This window comes from Gouania willdenowi, chromosome 15 (genome assembly GCF_900634775.1).
Source record: "Gouania willdenowi chromosome 15, fGouWil2.1, whole genome shotgun sequence".
In the NCBI taxonomy this organism is placed as follows: Eukaryota; Metazoa; Chordata; class Actinopteri; order Blenniiformes; family Gobiesocidae; genus Gouania; species Gouania willdenowi.
The window spans coordinates 15,093,304-15,116,328 of NC_041058.1; the positions used below are offsets into that span (position 1 = coordinate 15,093,304).

The 23,025-nt window shown below is 39.0% G+C and overlaps 1 protein-coding gene across 5 annotated transcripts in view; it reads right to left on the minus strand.

Annotated features, from left to right (window-relative positions):
* The window catches only part of LOC114476833 (E3 ubiquitin-protein ligase MARCH8-like), a 95,726-nt gene that overhangs the window by 58,637 nt on the left and 14,064 nt on the right, over positions 1–23,025 (minus strand). For all 5 annotated transcript variants that reach the window (XM_028468796.1, XM_028468793.1, XM_028468794.1 and 2 more), the window contains one exon: positions 6,494–6,691. In XM_028468796.1, the coding sequence (XP_028324597.1) occupies positions 6,494–6,589 (96 nt within the window). In that variant the 5' untranslated portion in view covers positions 6,590–6,691. The remainder of the gene's footprint in view (positions 1–6,493; positions 6,692–23,025) is intronic.

A 23,025-nucleotide genomic window follows, 5' to 3' on the forward strand; every position in this document is an offset into this window, starting at 1 on the left:
CAAAGAGAGGAGCTACAGAAAGCTTCTAAAGCACAAACTGAGCAAAGAGCAAGGCAGCGGCATCTCAAAGCTTTTATGTGTGATATCACTTTTCCTCACCTGTAGTCACGGTTTTCTCCCATCTGCCTGAGGATGACTCAAAGATTTCATCTGTCAAGCTGTGCACCCATCTAATGTTACCTTAGATAAACCGTATGATACGTACATATGTTCATCCATATAAGATTATAACAAGGGGCTTTCCCCCTCATGATAAAACAAAGACTCACAGCCAGACACCAGAGATAGTCGAGTCTGTTACCACAGTGCATCACTGCAGCATTATGTCGCAACTATAAGTATTAAGAGCAGCTGAGCAAAATTTAATTATTCCCCACTGGGTTTCAATTTCTATTTCTACTGTTGCGGGTCAACAATAATCCATATATAGCTCTTAATGTAGCCTGGATTGTGTTGAACAATTACTGAGGCTTCCACGAGGCAGTCAGGCTCCAGAAAAGCAACTAGTCATGACAGCTCTTCTACAGCTAAATTATGTTTTTAGTACTCCAACCTCAAGTGGCTCAATTCAGCCATGGTCTCTTGCATACTCAAGCGTATTTTCCCAATGATAGACTGACTGACAAGACCAGCTGCTGGCAAGTGTACGTGACTACCTGCGTCGCAGACTCAAGATGTTGAAAAATCAGTGAGCGACAGAGAGACAAAGGAGGCCAAAACATACACCACAGCAGATTTTTCACTGCCTTAAATCGCAATTAAAACTTTTTCTACTGATACCATGACAGGCATTGCGTTCAGACAACAATTTTAGGTAACACTTTACTTGAAATTTTATACATTACGCTCTCATCATCTGCCATTAGCATGAATAGGATATCATGAAGTGTTGCTCACTAAATTATGACACCTTTGGAGCTATGCTGGCATTTTTTGGGCTAGGTGGAGGCGAAGGGATCTAGTAGGGTAGGGTAACAAAGGGTAAAGGTAATGAACGACACTTAATGACATCCTTCTTGACACCTTATTTGTGTTAATGACAGGTGTCATGTCATAATAATGACAGCATAATGTTAGCCTTATGTATAAACCTTCAAGTAAAGTGTTACTTATTTTTATTTCTTTCTATTTGCTTATATTGCATCGTCTTCTCAATGCAAGAATATTGAGGATTCAAAAGATCAACATGATATTAAGTTAATAGCAGTTTGCAAATGACTATGTTAGTGGGAGGAGCGTTTGTTGCTTCTGTGTTCAAACTTTGAGTTTAGACCTTAACAATTAAGCACAACCTAAATCCAAACCATTATTTCAGTATTAGAGTTTGATTATCACCATGACGTTGATGAAGCTAACCTTTCAAATAATCATGAATCCAACTTAGCAACTTTGGTATCCATTTTTGTCCTTAAATTAGTTTTTACTGAATGTTGTCACATAAAATGCTGACGAGAGAAATCCATCACAGTCATAAACTTCATTCGTTTGCTGACACACACCATTCATACCCGTTTGGTGGCTGCAGGCGGCAAAGAGGGAACCCCATTTTGCTCAACCGTTATCTTCTCTCTGCAGATTCTATTTTACACATAAGCTTAAGTTACTGTTTTCATTCATCCCTTTGAAAGTCATTACTTGCAGTTTATTGCAATAAATGTTCACATATCCCACATGTCCCTGCTATGTTATAAAGCAAGTAACCCTTGATGGCATTTTCAGATAGTAACTGTATACTGTAACTATAGCATCCTAATTGACCGCTCAATCAGGAAATGTACAATTTGTCTCCTTTTAACAACAATGTGCAGTGTCTTAGCACTAAAATATTGGTTGCATTTATACATATACTTTATATGCTGTTTTGAAAAAACCAACAGAGCTGTATGTCTGGCTGCTGAACCAAAATGAGTTTTATAACTCCAAGTATAAGGCCATCAATTGAGCATTCCTACGATGAGGTAAACTGCTGCCTATCTTAGCAAAATGGACTATTATTTTGATTATATGGATCCACCATTATATGGATAGTGGATCCACGTCTTCAATTCCTCATAATTGTAAAAGAGATATTTGTAGATGAATAGAATCAGCTGACAAATGACAAAGCAAACCAGTTTGCAACTACAAGGTGAGTCAGGAAATCTATGAGACTGCATTTAATTGGGAAAAAAAACACACGTGCGCGCACACACACCGTAGGGATCTACCATAATCTACACAACACATAATGTATTTGCATTTAATGCCTCAAGTTTGTTTGTTTTTTAGGATTTTGGGGTATGTTATCAAGGTGTTACTTTATGTAACGTACATGCCAATATGGACACAAGCAACCTTTTCTAATAAAACAAAATGAATGCTTAAATCTGCCTTGGAGCAGAGAAACATGTCTTCGACGACTATTTCTCCCACATTTGTTTTTACTCTTAAAAACTGAACGAATGAGCCAGTACCAAAGACATGCTGTATAATACAAGTCGGTTGAGTTGAAAGTCTGTAGTGAGTCTGCAAGACAGCAGACTCATAACAGTGCATGTTTAGCCTTGAAGCTGTGTGTCAAAAGTCTTTTTTTTTTTTTTTTTAACGTGGGTCAGTGTTTTATGTGAATCCTACAAAGGATGGTGTTGCGCCATCTGAGCCCAGGAGCTTTACCACTGTGGCTTTTATCAAAGCACCAAACATCAGATGAAAAACAGTCTTCACTGCATGTCCTTGACTTTTTCTCACACTTATTGAAGGACAATGCCTCCAGCACTTTCCATTCTTTATATGAAAAAAAAAAAAGATACAGCATCAAAGGAGCAGATATTGAGTTTGGCTGCTCACAGTGGAAATGCTAAATATAAATATAAAACTAGTGCTGGTGAGGGTGTGGGCCTGTTACTGTGAAATAGTGGGATGCAGGTCTGATGATCCTTTGCAGGGTTCCTCAATATACCAGATGTAATAACACGCCAATCACATGCTGATCATGTACACGCACTACATTTGAAGTCTAAGAAACAAGCAATTGAGATAAGGTGATGAACAAACAGAGTTTTGGGCTGCAGGCCTGATAAGACTTTTAAACCTCGGGTTTCTTGCAGCCATCCTGTGGAGCTTTATTTTCAGGTTATGCATAATGCATTTACTGGATGCTTTATCACAACTCGCAGACAATACCCCACCGTGTTATTTGAAAATGCGGAACTGTCAGCACATATTTGCTCCTACTCATGAAATGATGCTCTCTTTTTCCAAGTATTTATTCAGCCTCAATATATCCACCCAAACACATTCCCTCAAGCACAAGCTAAGTGCTCTAGATTTCAAAGCTGACAAACGAACTTGAGTGAAGGTAGTGGAAAGAGGCCAAAGAGAGGCCAGCAACAGTTAAAGATGTGCTGCTCTCTAAAGAAGCAGCTGACTAACTCTGAATTCTAAGTGGAAAAGAAAAAAACCTGCTTTATTTCCTTCAGGCACTAAAACACTTGTGTTGTCTAAGAAGTCCAAATGGGTCGAGGTGCTGTGCCTACACTCGCACACACAAACTGATCAGCATTTTAACTAAACGCTCGCCGTTTTTCTTCTTTTTTCCCCTCAAATCATGACCTAATTTTTTGCCCTGTTGATGCAATAAGAACAAAATTAGTTTTTGGTCTGGACATTACACTTGCAAAGAACACCTCCCACTAGGGCTGCATGATTACAGCCAAAATGATAATCACAATTATTTTGATCAATATTGTAATCACAATTACTTATCATATTAGGGAAAATTCTGTGTTTTTATTGCATTGATTATAAACAAACAATATGTGTACAGTTTACAGTGTAATGTTAACCTTCAAAATGGAATTATAATTTTTTTTTTAAACTTTGAAAAATAAATCCCAAAATTTACTGCAATGGACTGGTTCCCTGTCCAGTGTGTACCCCAACCTAAAACACAATGAGAGCTGGAGATAGGCACCAGCAAAGCCCTGTGACCCTGAAAAAAAGGAACAAGTGGGTCAGAAAATTAATGGATAGATGAATGGAACCCAATTATTTAAAATGCACCAAAGGCCAACTAAAGAAATACACTATTACAGAGTGCAGAGCCTGTATTTTAAATGTAAATATTGCCAACAATTTGGTTAATTTAATTGTGGCAACCAAAACCATGATCACGATTAAAATTTGATTAATTGTGCAGCCCTAGTTCCTACCTTCACCGCTTACAGAGTCCTGTGGAAATGGAAAGGAGAAAATAATACATTTTCTACCCTCAACCCCTTCACGAAAACATACGTTTATTAAGTTACAGGCAGCTAATATGAACCTCAAATGTAAACAAGCCATTTTCATTTATGGAATATATAAATGACGAGGGCATCTGTCATTTAGTGAATTACAAACAGGAAATCACAAAGCTTTTTTTTTTAGTGCCAACAATCAAAAAGTGTGTTTTGTAACTTTTGTTATATGCACTTGGCAGCTTGGACCTAGAATTTGCAGCACTGACATGAAACTAAGTGGATGAATATGTCCACGGAAACATTTGTAAATAAAATGTTCATGACAGCTTAAATTTTTGTGTGATTGTAATCAAAGATTGTCAGTGTTTAGTAGCAGCTCCTACTTTAGTCGTTCATAGGTTTAGATTACTTTGCTCGCATAAAAACAAAGGAAATTTGTGTACGCAGAATTTTTGCTTCAGAATATTTTGAACAAACTACTTACATTAACACTTCACTTGCATTCACTGCTTAATTGCATGGTTTAGGTACTTGTGTGTAGGTGGCTGCTAAGATTAAGAACTGAAATGAGTAGCAGCAAAAAGGGACCCTCATCCCACACCATATTTACTGTAAGCAAGCAGGACTAATTTTAGGCTGGAGTTGTATTAAACATTGCTAAATTAATATGATGAGTAACCCTCAGTGGACGACACCAACAGCCACTTATATTCAATCATGTTAATCACTGCTCCTGATGTCCAACACTGCTAGAGATGCTGGGATGACTGCACTCAAAACTCACCAACACAGTCAGACTAGGGTCTGCTGAAAGCCATAGACAGAAATAAGCCTGTGAAATTAATGCATTTATAAAGGAAATATTGTTAAATCTAATTATTTACCAGATTAACCTTTTTTGCAACTGATTTTGCTGATTTTTCTTTTCTTTTCATGCATCAATGGTGAATTGTGATAAATAATTTCAACAAACAAAAGTTTTTAAGGCTGGAATTTGCACCAAATAATGATTAGCATTTAAAATATCTGATAATAATATAGAAGAGATACACACAGGGCCAGTTTACGTCTCGTGTATGACACAAAAGCTTAAAATGTGATGCCATATGCAAGGTAAAGAAGCCTCTCACGAGCACCTGTGCTGCTGCACTCAGCCACACTCTATTGTGATGTAACATCACGGAGGTGAAACAGCAGGTCATCCACATATTGTCTTAGCACTTCTCTTTGTTCCTCTGGAACATAAAAAGCCCACTGCACTCTGAAAGCACTTGACTGTGCTGAAGTGCAGCCTGACAATGATGAAAATGCACAATAACAAATAGAAATCAGGAAAGAGCTAACTACTGCATAAATTCAATCATTTTCATTTTGTTGATGCATCAAACTTCAGAACATTAGATGTAGTGAAATAAAAAACACAAAAAAAAAATTTGTAAGTCAATGAGCTTCCTGTCTGTTGAGGTCAAGGACACTTTAAGCTAACTGACTTATGGGAAGAGGAAGGATAAACACAAAAAGATTACATATTTTGGTGTATTTTAGGCATTTCAGATCATGGGGCAAATATAGAAAGGAGACCCAGCTTTCAACCAGACACATTAAGTGAAATTAAATGCAACACAAGCTGCACAGAAATAATGTGTTTTGGAGCTTGTAATACGGGATCTATGTTGCTGTGATGAGGATGCCACCTTTGTCTATAAAGTATGACCTTTCTGATTGCTTTCTGGGCCTTTGAGCCCATCCCCACTGACACAGAGGCCATAGAGCATTAAACACACTTCAGGGGTCACATAGCACAAACACTTATTTCATTCATTCAAACACATTCATTTCTACAGTTAATTTCGAATCTTCAATAACTAAAAAAAAACAAGACTAACTCTCAAAATAACACACCACACAGTGCTAAGAAGAAAATTAAATTGCAATAATCATCACTACAGAATCACAATCAATCAAAATATATTCCATATATGGAAATATAAATGTATGCTTTCCCTACATTGTGCAAACAGATGAATTACTTATTTATTCATTAAAATGAATAAAAACTGAAAATTCCTAGCTGGAAAAAAAGCATTAACTAATAGTATCCCATTCCATCTGATGTCATTCTGTTTTTTTTAATCATAGCACGAAAAAACCTTGAGACTAAAGACACAAACTGTGGCCCTCCTTCCTGTTAATTATCTCTGGAAGATAAACAAATGTCTGCAGATAGAAGATAGAAGCTCTCTATATCCCACCCTGTTTAACTATTCACTTACCTGCTTGTCTTTATCCTTTGCCTTTCCGCTGCCGGACACCCGCGATGAGGTGACATCCCGGGGGATGACAGAGATTTGGTGCAGTGGCATATTCATCCCAGCAGAGGCGACCGGGGACACTCACACACACACTTCCCACGCTGCTGCCAGAGTAAAGGGCATGATGGTCTGAAGCTGTGTCACCCTGCCCTGAAGCACCTGCGGGATAAAGAAAATCAGATAAAATAATCAACACAAACAAAGGTTTAACAATCAAGAAAACTCAGGATGACTTCTTTGTTGTGTCCAGCCCATTATTAGATCACTCTACAGTAAAGTCAATTCAGCTTGATATTAGCCAAGCTCAAACTATGACAAGAAAAGTGGATCTTGCCAGTTATAACTACAGTGAGTCACTTTTTGTTATTTTAGGGTTAAACTAAAGTGCTTACATTAAAAAAAGATCTTTCTACTAGTTCTACTGTCAATTTGAGGCCAGATTTGGGGGGAAAAGGTCATTACTTTCATACACTGGCTCCCAACCAATTTTGGATCGTGACCCCATTTTGATCAAGAATTTCTGGCGACCCTAAAGACATTTTTTTTTTCTAGAATTAGGTCATGATCAAGTTTGTTATGCTGTCTTTCAAATAGAGTTGTGCCAGCTCATATTTTTATACTGGATTTTTTTATTATCATTATTAACTAGATTTACTATATATTTGACAATGTGAAAGTATAGAATACCGTTGTTTAAGATTGTGTTTTAATTTGTAAAATTAAAATAATTTAAAACATTCAAAAATTTAAAAAAAAATGTTATCAGTAATTCTATTTATTAATTTATATGAAGTATTAGACATTTTAGGGGACCCCATTTAAACTCCAGGTGACCCCACATGTGATCCCAACCCCAAGGTTAAAAAAAAACTGCTTTAATCTCTGCTATAAGAGTGTGAATATGAATCCAGGTCCTGATTCATTATACACATACACACACTAGTCTCTCTGCGTGTTAACCTTGTAATGAACTGACAACTTTCCCAGAATGTAAAATCCTCCACTTAAAGCTTTTTTGTTGGATTTCTTATATTTTAATGAGGTTTAAAAAAAAAAAAATCCAGTTCTATTGGCAATTTTTTTGAAGAATGGCTCCAGCACAGTCATAAACAACCACCACATACTGTAGGTGATTCCCAGAATGTATAATGCATCAACAACAATGGAAGTGTATTTTATATACCACAGCCTTAAATACAGAAATGTACATGATGATTTGACTGTAGTTTCTGTCATTTCTGACCAGATGTAGACTGACAGAGGAAGGAAAACAACAGCAGCAGCCATGTGAGGCTGTCTGGGAGAGTTACACAAAGGCTTTGACAAACAGGCCATTTCACCTAATACAGACATCTGTACTATCACTCACCACTATTCACCTGTTTCTCAGCACTAGGCTAGACAGGTGTGTGGTGCACACAGGCTCAGCGACCACACACTTTTATTCTTTTTTTTTTTTAAACCAGAAAATATAAAAAAAAAAAAAAATCAAAAAAAAAAAAAATCACTTATCCATTATCAGAGACATACTTCAGGAAATTCACGCAATGTAGAAATTGACCTGTTGAGCTTCTGTTTTTTGTCCTTCCTAAACAATGATGTGGATGAACCTCTGAGTTTTTATCAGAACAAGGTCAAATCTTCAACAACAGAAGTCTGCCTTCAAAGAAATTATTAAATCCTGGATGGGACAGCTGATTCACACAACAGGTTTTATTTTTATTTTTTCCTTTTGCCTCTTTGATGTGAAGCACCAAAGAATACAAAGTACAGTCTCCGGGGAGAAAATAAAGCATTTATATTTGATGATTCAGTGCACAATTTACCACGCATTAGTTGGAAAAAACACAGCCTTTAGCATATGTGCAGGTCAGGATGGCAGTGTTCATGAAAAGCTGCGGCAAGGATGACTCATCAGTTTTTCATTCAAAGCTACAAAAGCCCCATTCTACACATTTACAATGTATTATTTCACTGTTGTATACAATGACCAAAAAATATCAAAAAAGGTTTTTAAATTTGTCTCTGTATAGGGGGACTTATTTCAAGGGTAATGCACTTCAATCTTTTTGTGAAGTTATTTAATCTTTTTATCCTTTATCAGCTATAAATCTGCACTATCAATCCAAGGCCTCCAACTACAGAATATGGGTTGCTTTAATAAAGCAAAGAGCAATCAAAACGTAAAGTCTGTGTAAAGCAGAAATAAATTTATGTTTTGAGTTTGCTACACCACAGAAACATGTCATTGACCACTGAGCCAAATTTGAAAGATGAAAAAAATCGCTAAGTATATAAAAATTAGTCTCAAAATCATGGAAAAACAAGTACTTCTCTCTGTTCTGAGATGCTGGAGGCGTGTCAGAGGTGCAGGAACCACGCCTACTCACGGGAAGGGCGCCACCTCCTTACTGTGTCTATGGGAAGAGCAATTTGAAAGTGCTCAGATCGGTGGAAAGGTCTGCCCCACCCGAATCGAAATATGTATATCATTTGTGGGTAGAGTCAAATCTGTGCCCGCTAGAGGCAAAAAACTAAATCAGAGTATAAACGTGCTAATTTCATGGAAAATGTGGCACCAGCGGACGCGTTTTAATTACCCTGAGTCGGAATATGTGGTTTGTTTTCGGCGAGGGGCCGAATTGCTCTCGCAGGAGGCCGCAGAAGTTTGGTGTGCTTCAGCAGCAGGGTTGGGTTTATGCCAATGATGGCTCCGTTATGTAACACGGCCCTGATTTCTGACTCACCCATGAAATCCTGAACACAGAAATTGGAAACAGTTTTTGAAGCCTAGCTCCACAATTAAATTATAAATGGTTGAGTGGCTTTGTACATGTTTTAAGGAATACATGTATGACCTATTTAATGTGTTTAAAGGAAAACATAATTTTTCTTTACACAGTCTTTAAGGAGTATCAGGAAATGTGTGAATGTCAGTGACAAAGTGAAAACTTTAGGTTATTTACATAACCCCGGTTCTGAGTAATATGAGTAAGATGTCTCACTATGGGATGTGGTAGCTCCCGTATTGCAGACATGCTTATCGAAGACCAGCCCACAGGGCAAAGGTCTGTACACATTAGGACAGTAAAACCATCCGTGCCACGCACAGAGCGGAAACGTCCAGCAGCGGACAAACGTGAGGCGAGGTCCAACCCGCCGCCGCACAAATGTCCTGAACAGACACTCCCCTGAAGAAAGCCCAGGATGTGGCGAGAACCCGAGTCGAGTGTGCGCGCAGACACTCAGGCGGCCGCAAACCCTAACTTGTATGAGCGAATGCTTAGTAACATGCTTCCACTTACTGGGATTAGCCCAGCTGATCGCTCCTCCTGAGGCTCCTTGTTAAGTCCATGTAAGTGCGTACCGAATGAACCGGACACAGCACATGAGGTCACTGCTCACCTTGTGAGGCAGAAAAGCCCAACAGGTCAATGGGAGAAGATGAGCCCACCACCTTTGGCACAAAGACCAGGTTGGGCTTTAAAATCATCCTCACATCGCCCGGGAAGAGGTGAGCCCATGAAGGGTGCATCGAGAGTGCATAGATGTCACTGACCCCTTAGCTGATGCCAGAGCCAGTAACAAAACAGCCTTTTGAGAGGTAAACTTCAGGACCTTCTCCCCCAGTGGTTCGAAAGGAGGACATTTAAGTCCCTCTAGGACCACAGCCAAATTCCATAGTGGTCCCAGTGGTCTAGACACGGAGAGGACCCCGCGCACTCCCTTCATAAAGCGGCAGATCAGTGGGTGCGCCAGTTTTTTCCCAGCCAAATATACTTTGACAGTGGAAAAGGCTTTGCGCTCGTCAATCTGATCCTAAAGGAATGACAAAATCACTCTTATTAGGCACTGGAGACACCATCCCCCAAATACCCTCCACTTGCAATCATAGAGATCTATTGAAGGGGGTTCAAGCACTCTATAGTGGAAATCACACGCGCACACACAGCAACAGGCGCTCTGGGTGCGGGTGGAAAATCGAACCCCTGCGCAGCCCAGGCCGGAGTGATGAACGTATCATCTTCCTCATCCTCTACTGACACAAGGAGGTCAGAGGGGATAGCAGCCAGGTCGGGCTGGGAGCCCCAGCTGGAACCGTGTGCCACCATCAGGATGCCCACCTCTTCTCTCACTGCGGCGGGAGTGCCATGAGGGGGAAGGAAGGGGTCCTGCTCAGACAGGCTAGCTTGACGCATTAGCCTGCTGCGGAAGCTCTTGGTAGTGAACGGTGCACAGTGTCGACATTAGCCAGGGACGTTGACAGCCAGCCGGGCATATTCCAGCCATCATTGCCACAGGTGTGCCTCAGAGCTCATAGCTTGATGCTACCATGTGGCAGCTAGCAGATGTGCTAGTCGTGATGCGGGCCAACGTGCACCGGACCGTCGAAGGACGTTGAGGGCACTGTTGGATCCGAGCAGCCAGCTGGTCTGCTATTGCCTGGGAGCTTGAACACCGTGGTGTGGCATCGAGTGTGGAGACAGGCCGTTCACTGGTGTGTGAATGCCCGCAAGGAGAACCAACGTGCACCGGAGCAGCGTTGGGCTCAAGCCGACAGCTGTGAGCTGACGTCTGGAAGCTCAGGACCATGGTGTGGTGCCGCCGCTGGGCTGTGTGAGCGCCTGCGAGGTGGGTCAACACGCGCTGGATTGTCAGGGACGTTGGGGGCAGCGTTGGAGCCAAGCCATTGGCTGGTGTGCCAACGCGCGGAAGTTGCGTCGAGCGCTAATCAAGCGCTGGCTTCTTTTGACCTGGTGAGGTCCACAAAAAAGCAAGTCCTATCAGCATCAGTTGACGGAGGCTAAAAAAAGATCCGTCTGTGAACAGTAGTTTGAATGTGTGCCCGTCCGCATCCTTCTCTTATAGGAGGCGGGAGTGTCCCTCACGGACGGACACGTTTCACCAGCCAATCAGGATTGGCAGATTTTAAGAAATGCTTCTGTGGGCTGCAGATGGGAGTGCATCCCATTGTGAGCCGTCTCACGAAAAATTATGAAATGGAACTACAGCATCATTAAAACTGAAAATGCAATTTAAAGCTGATAGAGATAGATCATTTGCTCAAAAAAGATTTAAAAAGTTTAAATTGTCATTCAAAAGTCGGTTTCGATCTCCACTGTGAACAGTCTGTCAATGAGATTTTTGGAAAAGGTTTGCACACTGCATTGTAAGATATGGAGTCCTATAAACAGATGCATAGAAGTGTTCTATTCTAGTTTGTTCCTTGTCATATCGCCTCACTTTGCGAGGCATTCCATTTTCAGCCAGATTTGGATCGGTTTAAACCCTAAAATAAACATTTACCATTGTTTTGCCTTTCCCTGAAAACAGAAATGTGTTTGGAAGTCACTTTGCCAGCATTTTTGTTGCAAACACAAGCAATCACAGGAAAAATGAAATTTAAAAACTATTTCAATCTACAGGACTCCACATTCCACAATGCAATGCGCAAACATTTCCGACAATTTCAATAAACGGAGTGTTTGGAGATCAAAACAAACTTTTGAGAGGCAATTTCAACGTTTTACATCTTATATTTGATTAATCAATCTTTGATTTTTTGATCTATGAAGCCTAGATGTTTTTATCTGATAAATCTCAGAACCATTTGAGCCCTGAGTCCTGACTAAGATATTACCTTGAAGCAAGCTCAAGAAATCAACACTGTATGCGCAATTATGCATTTGTGAGTCACACAGTTATGACTATTAACATGGTGTAGCAAAGGTTGGACCTGTGTGCCACTGCTCAACTAACGAGCCGATAAAGTAGCTGATATTTGTGAAGACATTAATGACTGCCATCATTATGAAAATCAAATATATAAAAAAATTGTCATTGAACTCTAATTAAATGTAGGACTGATTTTCGAGAAGAATTTTTTCTTAAAGCCATGGTGCACCCAAATATCAGATAAACCAAGAGTAAAGAGAAGGGTCTCCACTGCTCGACTGCTGCCGCACCCAGGAGCTCATTACTTTACATCGAATGAAAAAAACTGCACTAAACTGTCTGCAAAGCCCACAGTTAATTAGGATTGTGTTTCAAACCTAAGGTCCTTGCTAGAAGCAAAGGTTGCACTAATGGGGGCGAGAGTGTGTCGGGCACACAACAAGGATTACGCTTCGACAACACATATAAGAGAACACTGAGTTCAGCACAACAGCATGAATATTCTTAGGATTATCAAAGATAAACCCAATCTGTCAATCAAGCCATCAGAAAGTTATTTGGATCCAAGATCAGCCCATTTTCAGTTATGGACACCAATGTTTGTGCACACACACTTGTACATGGCAAGTGTGTGCCTATGTGCCGGTGTGTGTGTGTGTGCCAGTTAACTAGTTCACAGCCACACAATTGTATGCTGCAAATCCAGATGCACTCAAAGCAATTTCAGACCTCCCATGGTCCCATTTCAACTTTGGCCTGTTGCCATGGTAGCGGTTATAGAGGTCAATTTAAGCTGGAAGGGGATGATAGCTCAGTATAAATGGGATGCAGTGAGTGACAGCTCGTCTAAGGTTGAGAAATGAGAGGTCGGTTTTTAACCAAAAACCAGGTAAACAAATAAATAAAATCTTAAATTAGTATATAAATACAAAAGTAAACATCAGCATAGCTGTCTCTCTGCTTAAAGCTGCAGTATGTAAGTTTCTTTATTGGTTTTTTTTCATCATTTGGTCAAAAATTCATAATCATCTTTGAGCATTTTGTGATCCAAAGTGTTCTGAGTAGACAGTGAATCTCTTATCCTTCTCTTGGTTCTGTAAAAGACATTTAGAAATCCAGGAGTGTGACGCTGGACTTCAGCCAATCAGAGATCTGTCTCCAAACACGTGTGCTCCATAAGCAGTTTTGGGCGTTTCTATTGGTTGCTTGACTGAAGTCAGGCGCATTCACATACCATTGATTGCAAAAGTGTAGTAAGCGTGTTCACAAAGACACCGGTGAGGAGATTACATTTCAGTTTCAAAATGTCTTTTGAAATTAAATTTAAGACCAACTTCACAGTAGAGTATTTTTTTCCAGTGTCTAGTAGGGGTGGGCAATATATCGATATTCAAGATATAGCGAGTTTTCCATTTTGGTGATTCAGAAAAATACAATATTGATATACATATATTTATTGCCTATTTTGTATTAAAGTACTAATTTTGGGAGTCGCTGCATTCACTACTGAAGAAAACAAACTAAAATACTACAAAACTAGCCAGAAATCTATTGAACAAAAAATAAAAGCCATTGAGAAAAATCTTTGTTTACATTTCCACATGATGTTGAAAGTTGCTACAAAGATGATGTGCATCTGCATAAAGTCCTGCAGCAACCACGTCACTGTTTTGTAGTTTGTTCCACTGTCATGATTGCGCGATGTTTTTTTAAACTAATGTTACCATTTATCTTGAAATGTGAGAATATTTACAATTATAAAATCATACTCGTGTTAAAATTTAAGACTTTTGAAAATTTTATTGAAGATATTTTCATGACAACTAAGGCCTTATTTTTAGATTCATGAATTTAATGCCTTTTCAGACTGTTTAAGGATCCACAGGAACCCTGGATGATTCTACATACTGCAGCTTTAAGGCTATAAAATATGTTGTAACTTTATAGGTTATTCTGAAACATTTAGTGATCAAGTCTCAGAAAAGAGCCGATCATTCACACTTCTTTGTTTTGTTGTATTGGGAAGATGAGCTTGTGCAACAAAATCTTTCAGTGCACAACAGTTTAGATACAAAAGAGTTAAAGTTAGTGTATTGAGTATAAATCACAATGTGTGGAATCAATTTAATTAAATTTAATTAAAATTAATGGTGATGACAAAAATACAAGCATGAGAGAGAAATAATGATAGAGCAAGGATGGATGTGTTGTAATAAAAAGGAAAAGACAGGTCGAAGAAGAGATGGGGAGAATAAGATGATATGAGGCAGATGTTGATTGAAGCCTATTTCATAGATGCACTATGTTCTCATGCACTACCTCTGTAACACAAAGAGGATTCATCAAAAGCACAATGATAAGTGCATTAATCAACAGTGCTTTAAATGAAATTGTGGACATTTTAAGTGGGTTTCTTCATCTTGTTGTGTTGTGTGCTTCTGTTCAGTATTGAGTTTTATTTCTAATAGCCTGTTGTCTCTTCACATGAATAATTATGAGGGGAGACCTGACATCTCTACACTAAAAATCATTCCAGGGAAATTCCAAACTAACAAAAAGAGACATGAAATTTGGGTCCAAGATGCATTTCATTGTCCAGCACTCATCCAGGCCTCACCACAAGTGATCCATACACAAAGACAAGGCCATCAAAACATTAGCTCACACTAGCCCAATGAGATCAATTTATGCCAAAGACAGACATGTTGTCCTGCAGCTCTCCTGCTCTCTGCTCCTGTGCCAGGTAAATCACAGCGGTGTCTCGCAGCGTTCTGCTCAGCTGAGCGCCGTAGTTAGTCAGTTTGCCAGAAGGCCCCTGTGTGGCCCTGCTGTCGGATCAGACCACAGATACAGACGAGAGCCTGACCTCAGTTCTGACGTTCAACCAGGCAGAAAACTCTGCAGTGCATCAATCAATCCCAACTATACAGGACGATAACCTAATGCCTGTACCTAAGGTGGTGCCTTACCGCAGGGTTAATGCTTACGCAAAATAAGCAAACCAAAGCTTGACAGAGTAGATACCTTTATTCATTATTAGAGAAATAATTTGACATAATCTGTACTACACACTACAAACTCAATGAGTATATACTGTCTACTAAATACTATAAGAATGGTTAGGATGGTGATCATTCCTACTGAGTTTCCCAAGATGCATTTCAAACCTACAACAACAAAAACCTGAAACATATTGAGGCTAAATATCTCAGTTGATTCTCCACCTTTCAAAGCGCTGAAAGCATTTTAAGTGAGTAAGTGATTAAGTAGAAAATCATCATTTGGTCATTTGATCCATAAAACTCACAGAAACACATTTCATGCCGACATCTGAGACTTTCGGACACCCGGCATTGTGCTACTGACGAAACTTCTGGTTAACTTCAAAACAAAAGCCCTAACTTTTTTAACTAAAGTGTTAAAAACTAATAGAAGACAAAAAGAGATGCTTTTGTTTTGAAAAGGGGATTTTTGATTTTTAGTTTAAAGCCGCACCCAAGACGATTTTACATTCCACTCGCAAAGCATCATGGGAAGGTTGAGTATGACTAGTGTGCCCACCGTGCATACTTAAATGTCCTGATATAGTATACATCCAGGTACTTCTGGCGTACTCAATCTTTCCATACTACTTAATGTGAACACACTACATTCTAATTTGATATCAGACTTAGTATGAGTAGTACATTAGTATGTGATTTTGAACACAGTCTGTTCTGTGTTTTTTTTTTGAGGAACTTTGTGCTGACAAAACAGCTTCAGAGAGACGCTACTGTAATAATCCATATAACCCAGATATGACAGCACAAGTCATTGCACTAATGCAGTCCATTGTGAGGCGCTACTAATTACAATTTTCACATACATTTCACTGAAGCAGATACATTCAGCGTTGACACGGCAGGTACAAAAGAAAAACGATTTAAAATTGTCTTGCTTTTATTGCTGCTCCTTCTGGGGATGTGACACATTGTCATTGAATCGCTTTATGAGAGGAAAATGCTCCATAAAAAGTAAACAGCTACAAATAAGGCTGAATGTTGAACTGGTGCCACTGCTGAGAAATACCAGTCAGTGTAGAGAAGACAGACTTTTTTCCAATCATGGCGCAGATGCTATAGCTGTGTTAGCCGTGCCAGGAACCAGTTCCACACACAATGGCAGTAAAATGCAAAGCCGACCTGTGGATAAAACTGGCTTTTCTGCTTCTTCTCTTTCTGATACAAAAAGAGAAAAAAATCCTTTCATTTTATTTTTATGGGTTTTGATAAAACAGTGAAACTTTCACATGTTGGCTATCTTTTTATTTCTGTTGTGCACTTTTCTTAACTACACATATCCACATAAGAATGAAAACAGGTAATTAAAAAACCTTTTCTATAACAAACTGGGAATAAATTACCATGGCATTATTTTAACTTACCATAATTTCAAATGGAGCTACATGATTTTATTGGCACAAGTGTGGTCTGAATACTAGTGGGTTTCCTCTCCGTTTACCAGGACTTCTCACACTGCATGCAGAAATAATCAAAATAATACCTACACAGCACCCCTATCTTTTATTTGCTGCCCGAATTTTATTATATGTGATGTGATTATTCGCAAGAACAGAGATGGGATCTGAACACACTTGCTGTCTAGAAAATTGAAGTAGCTTTTGCTTTGAATTGAAACAGACTCAAATCTCGGCGATTGACGAAAAGGTTTTATTTTATTAGAAAGAAGTGAGAGACAAAACAATGATAAACGATGAAAGGATTTCAAACATGCAATGATGATGCATTTCCACAATGTGCAACTGGTGCAACTATTTACTTGTGCTATCCTGTAGGCCTGGGTAATTGGAAATATAGGAAATTACAATATTGTCTATGATGATGTTTTTATGTTATAGCTTATTTTGTGTTAATTAATATAATCGTTTTAAGAGTCGATGCTTTTGCAGAGTGCTTTCTAACCCAGACCTTCTCCTAAACAAGCAAAAGTCACTCACACATGCTGTCCATTATAGGAGAAAAAGTCAAAAGCGGCACATACGACAATAAAATGTTGCTGTATGGAATTTTACATCAGCAAATTTAACCCATAACTGTCTTTCTGTTAAGACTTTGAGTTAAAAAAAAATACTGAGGTTTATATCGTATATCACCATTTTGAGAAAAAATATTGAGATATAAGTTTTGGTCCATATCAACCAGCACTATTGTCCTGTGCTTTTTCTTAGTGGTATTTCATGAGTAATCCCAGTGACCTCCCTTTTATCTAATTTTGGGAAACAAGAACTGTGCAGCCCTTTAAGTATAACAACTATGCAAATAAACACAGGACAATTAATGAAGTTGAAGGACTGGTGTTGGACTGGTATTATACAGCAATAATAAGAAAAGAAAAGAAGTTCCAGAGAAGGCATGGAGGCATGACGACAACGCAACTTTAATTTAGACTTTAACTAACTCTGCCATGCACAAAACTAAACCTCAGCCCAATATTTAATATTTTTATAAGAATACATCAAATTAACATTTAGGCTTTAATCGCTTTTTGATTTAAGTCACAAAATAGAAGGAATTTAAACCCACCCATCCTTCCACTTTATCAGTAAATTTAAAGCATGAACGTAACATCTTTTTGAGGAGTGAGTAAAAACTATAGATTATCACACAGACCATGCGCGTCAGTCTTCTTTAATCAACAGATATTCAGCGAGTTCTCTTTATCTGTTAAACTCAACTGTTAAAACGGGCTCTCTGCACTTCAGTGCTGGTCTCGTGCAAATACTTTGCTTCAGGACATTTAAACATGAGGCGTGTCACATGTTTACAGTGAACTTAGACAAACTGGTTTAAAAAGGTAAAAGAAAGAACAATGCCTCTGCAGCAGTACATTAGAATACAAATATGTTCTATTATAGATATTAGTTAAATTCTCAGCTGATATGTCTACAATTCAAATGACAAAATCAGCTTAGCTGTGGTTATTCTTAGTGTTTTCCTTTCTATAAATAACCTGTGTTTTTGTCTATCTATATATTGTTAGGAAAATTTTGATTGGTAAACGTGTAACAATATCTTTAAAATGTGTTAGGTAAGGTATTTTATGAAGTGGTCCAAAAATTCTAAATGTCCTTTTCCACAGCGCAGCAAGGTTTCTACACAATATGTAAACAAATAGCAATAAACACTGTGCTTTCTTCAAAAAGGCTTAACATTCTTATCTTATAATTACAACAAAGAGGTCTGATTGAGCTTGTAAATGTAATTGCTTGGGGGGGTTATCACAAAACTAATCAAAGCAGAGACTTTTTTTTACAAAGCATTGGGAGGTAATTAATGCAGCAGAGCCCTCTAGATGCATGGCAACTGTATTGGAGGAAAAATATCCACATTTTCACATCTGAGGTTTAACAAAATCCTTTTTGGACAGAAGGATTAGGCTGGTAAATATTGTAGTTCAGGTACAAAGAATTGATTTACATAGTTTTTTTTCCTCTGAAATCAATACAGCTGACAAAGGTCTTGATAAGGAAGATATCAGCAGAGGCTCAGTTATGTCAAACTGGATGTGTTCTGCACTGCATTGTAAATAGTAGGCTCCCAGCTATAGACAATGTACTCACATAGCTGCTATTAACATGCAGCTTGTCTCTACATTTACACCAACATTCTTCAGACTGGCCTTTAGGGTAAAAAGGGGACCTCAATATAAGTAAATAATTATCTGTTTAACCACCAGATAAGAATCTTAAAAGCATTTTACCCACTGACCACACTCACAACATAACCAGCAGACAGGCCTGTTACTGGAAAGAATGTTCTTCCCATCACACAACACAGAAAGCTCCCAGTCCTTCAGGCAAGTGTTCAGAATAACACAGCTCTGTGTGGAGAGACTCCATGAGCAAACATTTCTAGTGTGCGAGTGTGTGCATGCGAGTGTTTGGACATTTAAAAAAGCACTGCGATACAGCTTAAGCGATGCTGATGTTAGATTTAGCATTAGCAGTAAAAAGCAGAATGGCCAACGTATTAATGTGTGGTAAAAAGTCAAAGAACCAGCCTCTGCATTAAAACAAACCCTGCCCATTAATCTCTAGCGCAGAGGTCACCAACATGATGCCCACGGGCCCCAAGTAGCCCGCATGGACCATGTGAGGTGCCCTCAGGAGCTCTAGTCACCAATGAGCTCCAGCTAAGATCTGATTTACATTCCAGGATTCAAACTCACAAAGAGAAATACATGACAGATGTAGTTATTACTTAGTAGAGTTACAGTATATACTGCTGCACCTGATAAAGTTTTAGTATTAAATTAATCATCTTTAAATGTTTTATTTCACTAAAACATTGTGACTAATGTTTTTAAGTGCTGCAGTATTAGTGTACGGTCAGTGCTATGTTACTGTATATATAATATGATATATATAAAACATTTTAAAAACGCAAAATGGATTTTCAGAATTTGACATAATTGTTACATGTTACACGATCAGTTAAAATTTGTAAAAAAGGAAGATGATTTTCTATGAAATGTAATGAAAATAAAACAACTGCATAAATTAGGAGAAACAAAGTGTTGCATGTTGAAACTCAAAGCAACGCCGCATATTTTTTTGACCACTAGGGGTGCTAGATCTGTAACTTCCTTGTCAAGCACCCCTAGTGGCCACAAGCGCCGCAGCACTGTCGCAAAAATCAACAAACAGTCGGGCGGGCCAGCCTCCCTTGTCTTTTGATTGTGTATGCAGACAGTAGTTGACCTGTTGGCTAAAGAGAGATCATCGACTCACTATTAAAAAAAAGTAAAGTGAGTTTTATGTAAGTAGGAATCTGTTACTTGCACGAAATGCCTGAAGGTGCGTTCACACCAAACGCGACTGAAGTGACTGAACCGACTAGAGTACATTCAAATCAATGTAAGTGACGCAACCTCAAGTTACATCCGCTCAAGCGACGTGACTTGTGTGATTTGAGCGACGAGGTCAAGCGCAACCTTGTCGCTCAAATTTGAAAAAAATCTAACTTTTTAAGCAACTTCAAGCAACAACTCTCCCGTCCTTCACTGTCTGTAGAGCCGCGGCAGCAGCCCCTTCAGTATATCAGAGCCTGTTTTCACGTGACTGTCATAAAGTGATTAGTTCTACAGGCATTGTCCAGGTCACATGACCTGGCCAACGACGATCCGTCTTCTCCAAACTTACATGGGCAGTTTTTCAAGAGGGCAGCCCTGCTCGGAGCATTTATACTGTCAAAGCGCTGTATATTGGCCTGAGGAATCATCTAAAATAACTCATTTGTGTCAACTCTTTAGGTCACTCAGTCTGCGGTGTGGCTTTAAACATTTCCAAACTTTTTAAGTTACTGCTAGTCTTACTTATAATCGTATCCTCTAATTAAAGTGAGACAGTGAACATTTAGTATTTAAAAAGTGCTTTTCTAACTGTAGCCCTTCAGACTATACAGTACCTACAAAGTAACTCAGTTTGAGAAAGGTTGGTGACCCCTGCTCGAGAGGAAACCCTCTAAAAGGAGGGATGTTGTACTCATTTGCCTTTGAATTCTAAACATGCCAATGCTAAAGCTAGTGGCTACACACACAAAGATAATGGGGCTGTTTTGTCACGAATTTCCCCCAGAGATGGCAAACGCCACCTCTTTCTTATAAGATTATGCTGTGGTCTAAGGTATGTCAAGAGTGATTTTTTTCCCATTAATTATCTTCGAGGCGGCTAGGGGCAAACATGCATAAATATTAAAGCTGAACAGTATTTACGACCAAAACTCCTCGTGTGTGGGGAAAGCCGACGACTCCCGACCATAGACTGTAAAAAGAATGAACGTGACGTCCTCCATAGTGCCCACTCAACGTTCTTGAGGCCAAAATACAACGCTTGGGACGCTTCCATCTTGCAAATTTGACATCATTTGGAGTCAGAGGGTGCGTCCGAATAGTCCCTCCTATCTCCTTTCCTATCCACTTTAACATAAGCCTATGGATGACATCACGCAGTTAAGGGAAGAAGTTAGAAAAAGGTGATAAAGTTTTTTTTGATGATCAGACACTTCCACTGAGTGATGTAATAATCCTACGGCTGCGCCTCCTTTCTTCAGAAAATTTGAATGCTCTTATCATGGCCACCGCTTAAACACTTCCGGGGTTTAAAGAACAGTGGACAAAGGAGATAGGAGGGACTACTTGGACGCAGCCAGAGTCTGCGCAGTAGGGTCCTGCGGGAGAAGACCTGGTAACAAGTCCCGCCCATTTAGCGTACTGCCCAATCATCGGCTGTCAATCATCGTAATATGTCAAATCCCGTATTTCAACCTCAATATGTTCTTCACAAAAAAAATTGCACTTCAACACAATGTATGGCGATAACTAATGATCACAGCAGAGTTTAGGTTTGGAAAAAAATTATTTGACGAGAATTATAATCTTAGTTCGACCCAAATCCCATCCGTTAACATTGAGGAGGCGGGGCCAATGACCTATACTGCAGCATGTCAGCAGGGGGAGCTCTAAAAAAAAAAAAAAAAGCTGTACTTTTGGAGCAGCTTCTCCTATCCATTCTTTTTACAGTCTATGCTCCCGAGTCATGACCTTGTGGTTTGTGAAGTAGAACAAAATGCAGCCAATGAAGAATCAATCTGATTGAGAAACATGTAATACTGTGTTCCAGGCAACTCGGAAACCTGCTTTTCCAAGTTTAAATTTCTGATCTGCGAGTTCAGTGGCAGCATGTCGAAATATTGCAAACATGGCTGATCCCTATTATATTAGACTTTCTTGTGTGACTTTACCAAGTAGGAGCTCTGACTTCAGAAAGCGTTCCAAGTCACTATTTCAAGTAAAAGGTCGGAAATTCCAGAGTTCCAAATTGCTTGGAATGCAGCATTAGATCACAGAGATTTCTGACTTGGAGAAAGATATCGATGGTGAGACAAAATTAATATGCATGTGATGTGATTATCAGAGTGCACACACAGGATGCTCAAAACTGCTCCCCACCTGATTTAATATCTTCATATGAGGCGTCTGTAAAAGAAGATAATCTCTTCAGATTTTGAAAATCCTTATGCGTGCACCCCAATTAATCCATAAAAGAAGCAAATGCATCAATAACACATTTTTTGGACCAATAAGTCAAAATTGGTCAGTTTTACACAGCATGCTTGCAGTCCTCACACAGCACAGCTAATGCACTGTTTGTAAGCTTCACTGATTGCTCGTGGCCTTGTGCGATTAAAGTTGATGGTCCAACACCACAGTTCCTGACGACCTTTGCTGTGTGGCCTCCCCCTCAAACACTTCCACCAACTGTTCTTCTCTATCTGATAAAAGGAACACAATGCCCTCAAAAGTATTTCTAAATATTTTCCATCCGTTTAAGAGCCACACTGGACTCACTTGTTTTTGCATTGTGCTTTCCTACTCCTACTATATAACCTATCCTGGTTACAATTCCTGTGTATTTTTACAATTGCCTTACCTGCCCATTTGTTGCTTCTAAAAACAAAGGAATCCGTTTTATGTATTAAAATTGGAGGAGATTGTGAAATTGTTCAAATAAATAATAATAACAGCTAAAACTGACAGCAAAGCATGACCCAGATTTGAATCAAGATGTTGCCAAGACTGTGACGCTGGTGAGATTCCTTAATCCAAAACAACAGAAACAACTCAAAATAATGTGCATGACAAAAATCATTGGTATTTTCTAACTATCACTGTTAGGATTGGATTATTGTGATTGTATTTTTACCAGTTAAGAGCTCATCATTATTTATGATACTTACAGAAATACTGTTTGATTGAAT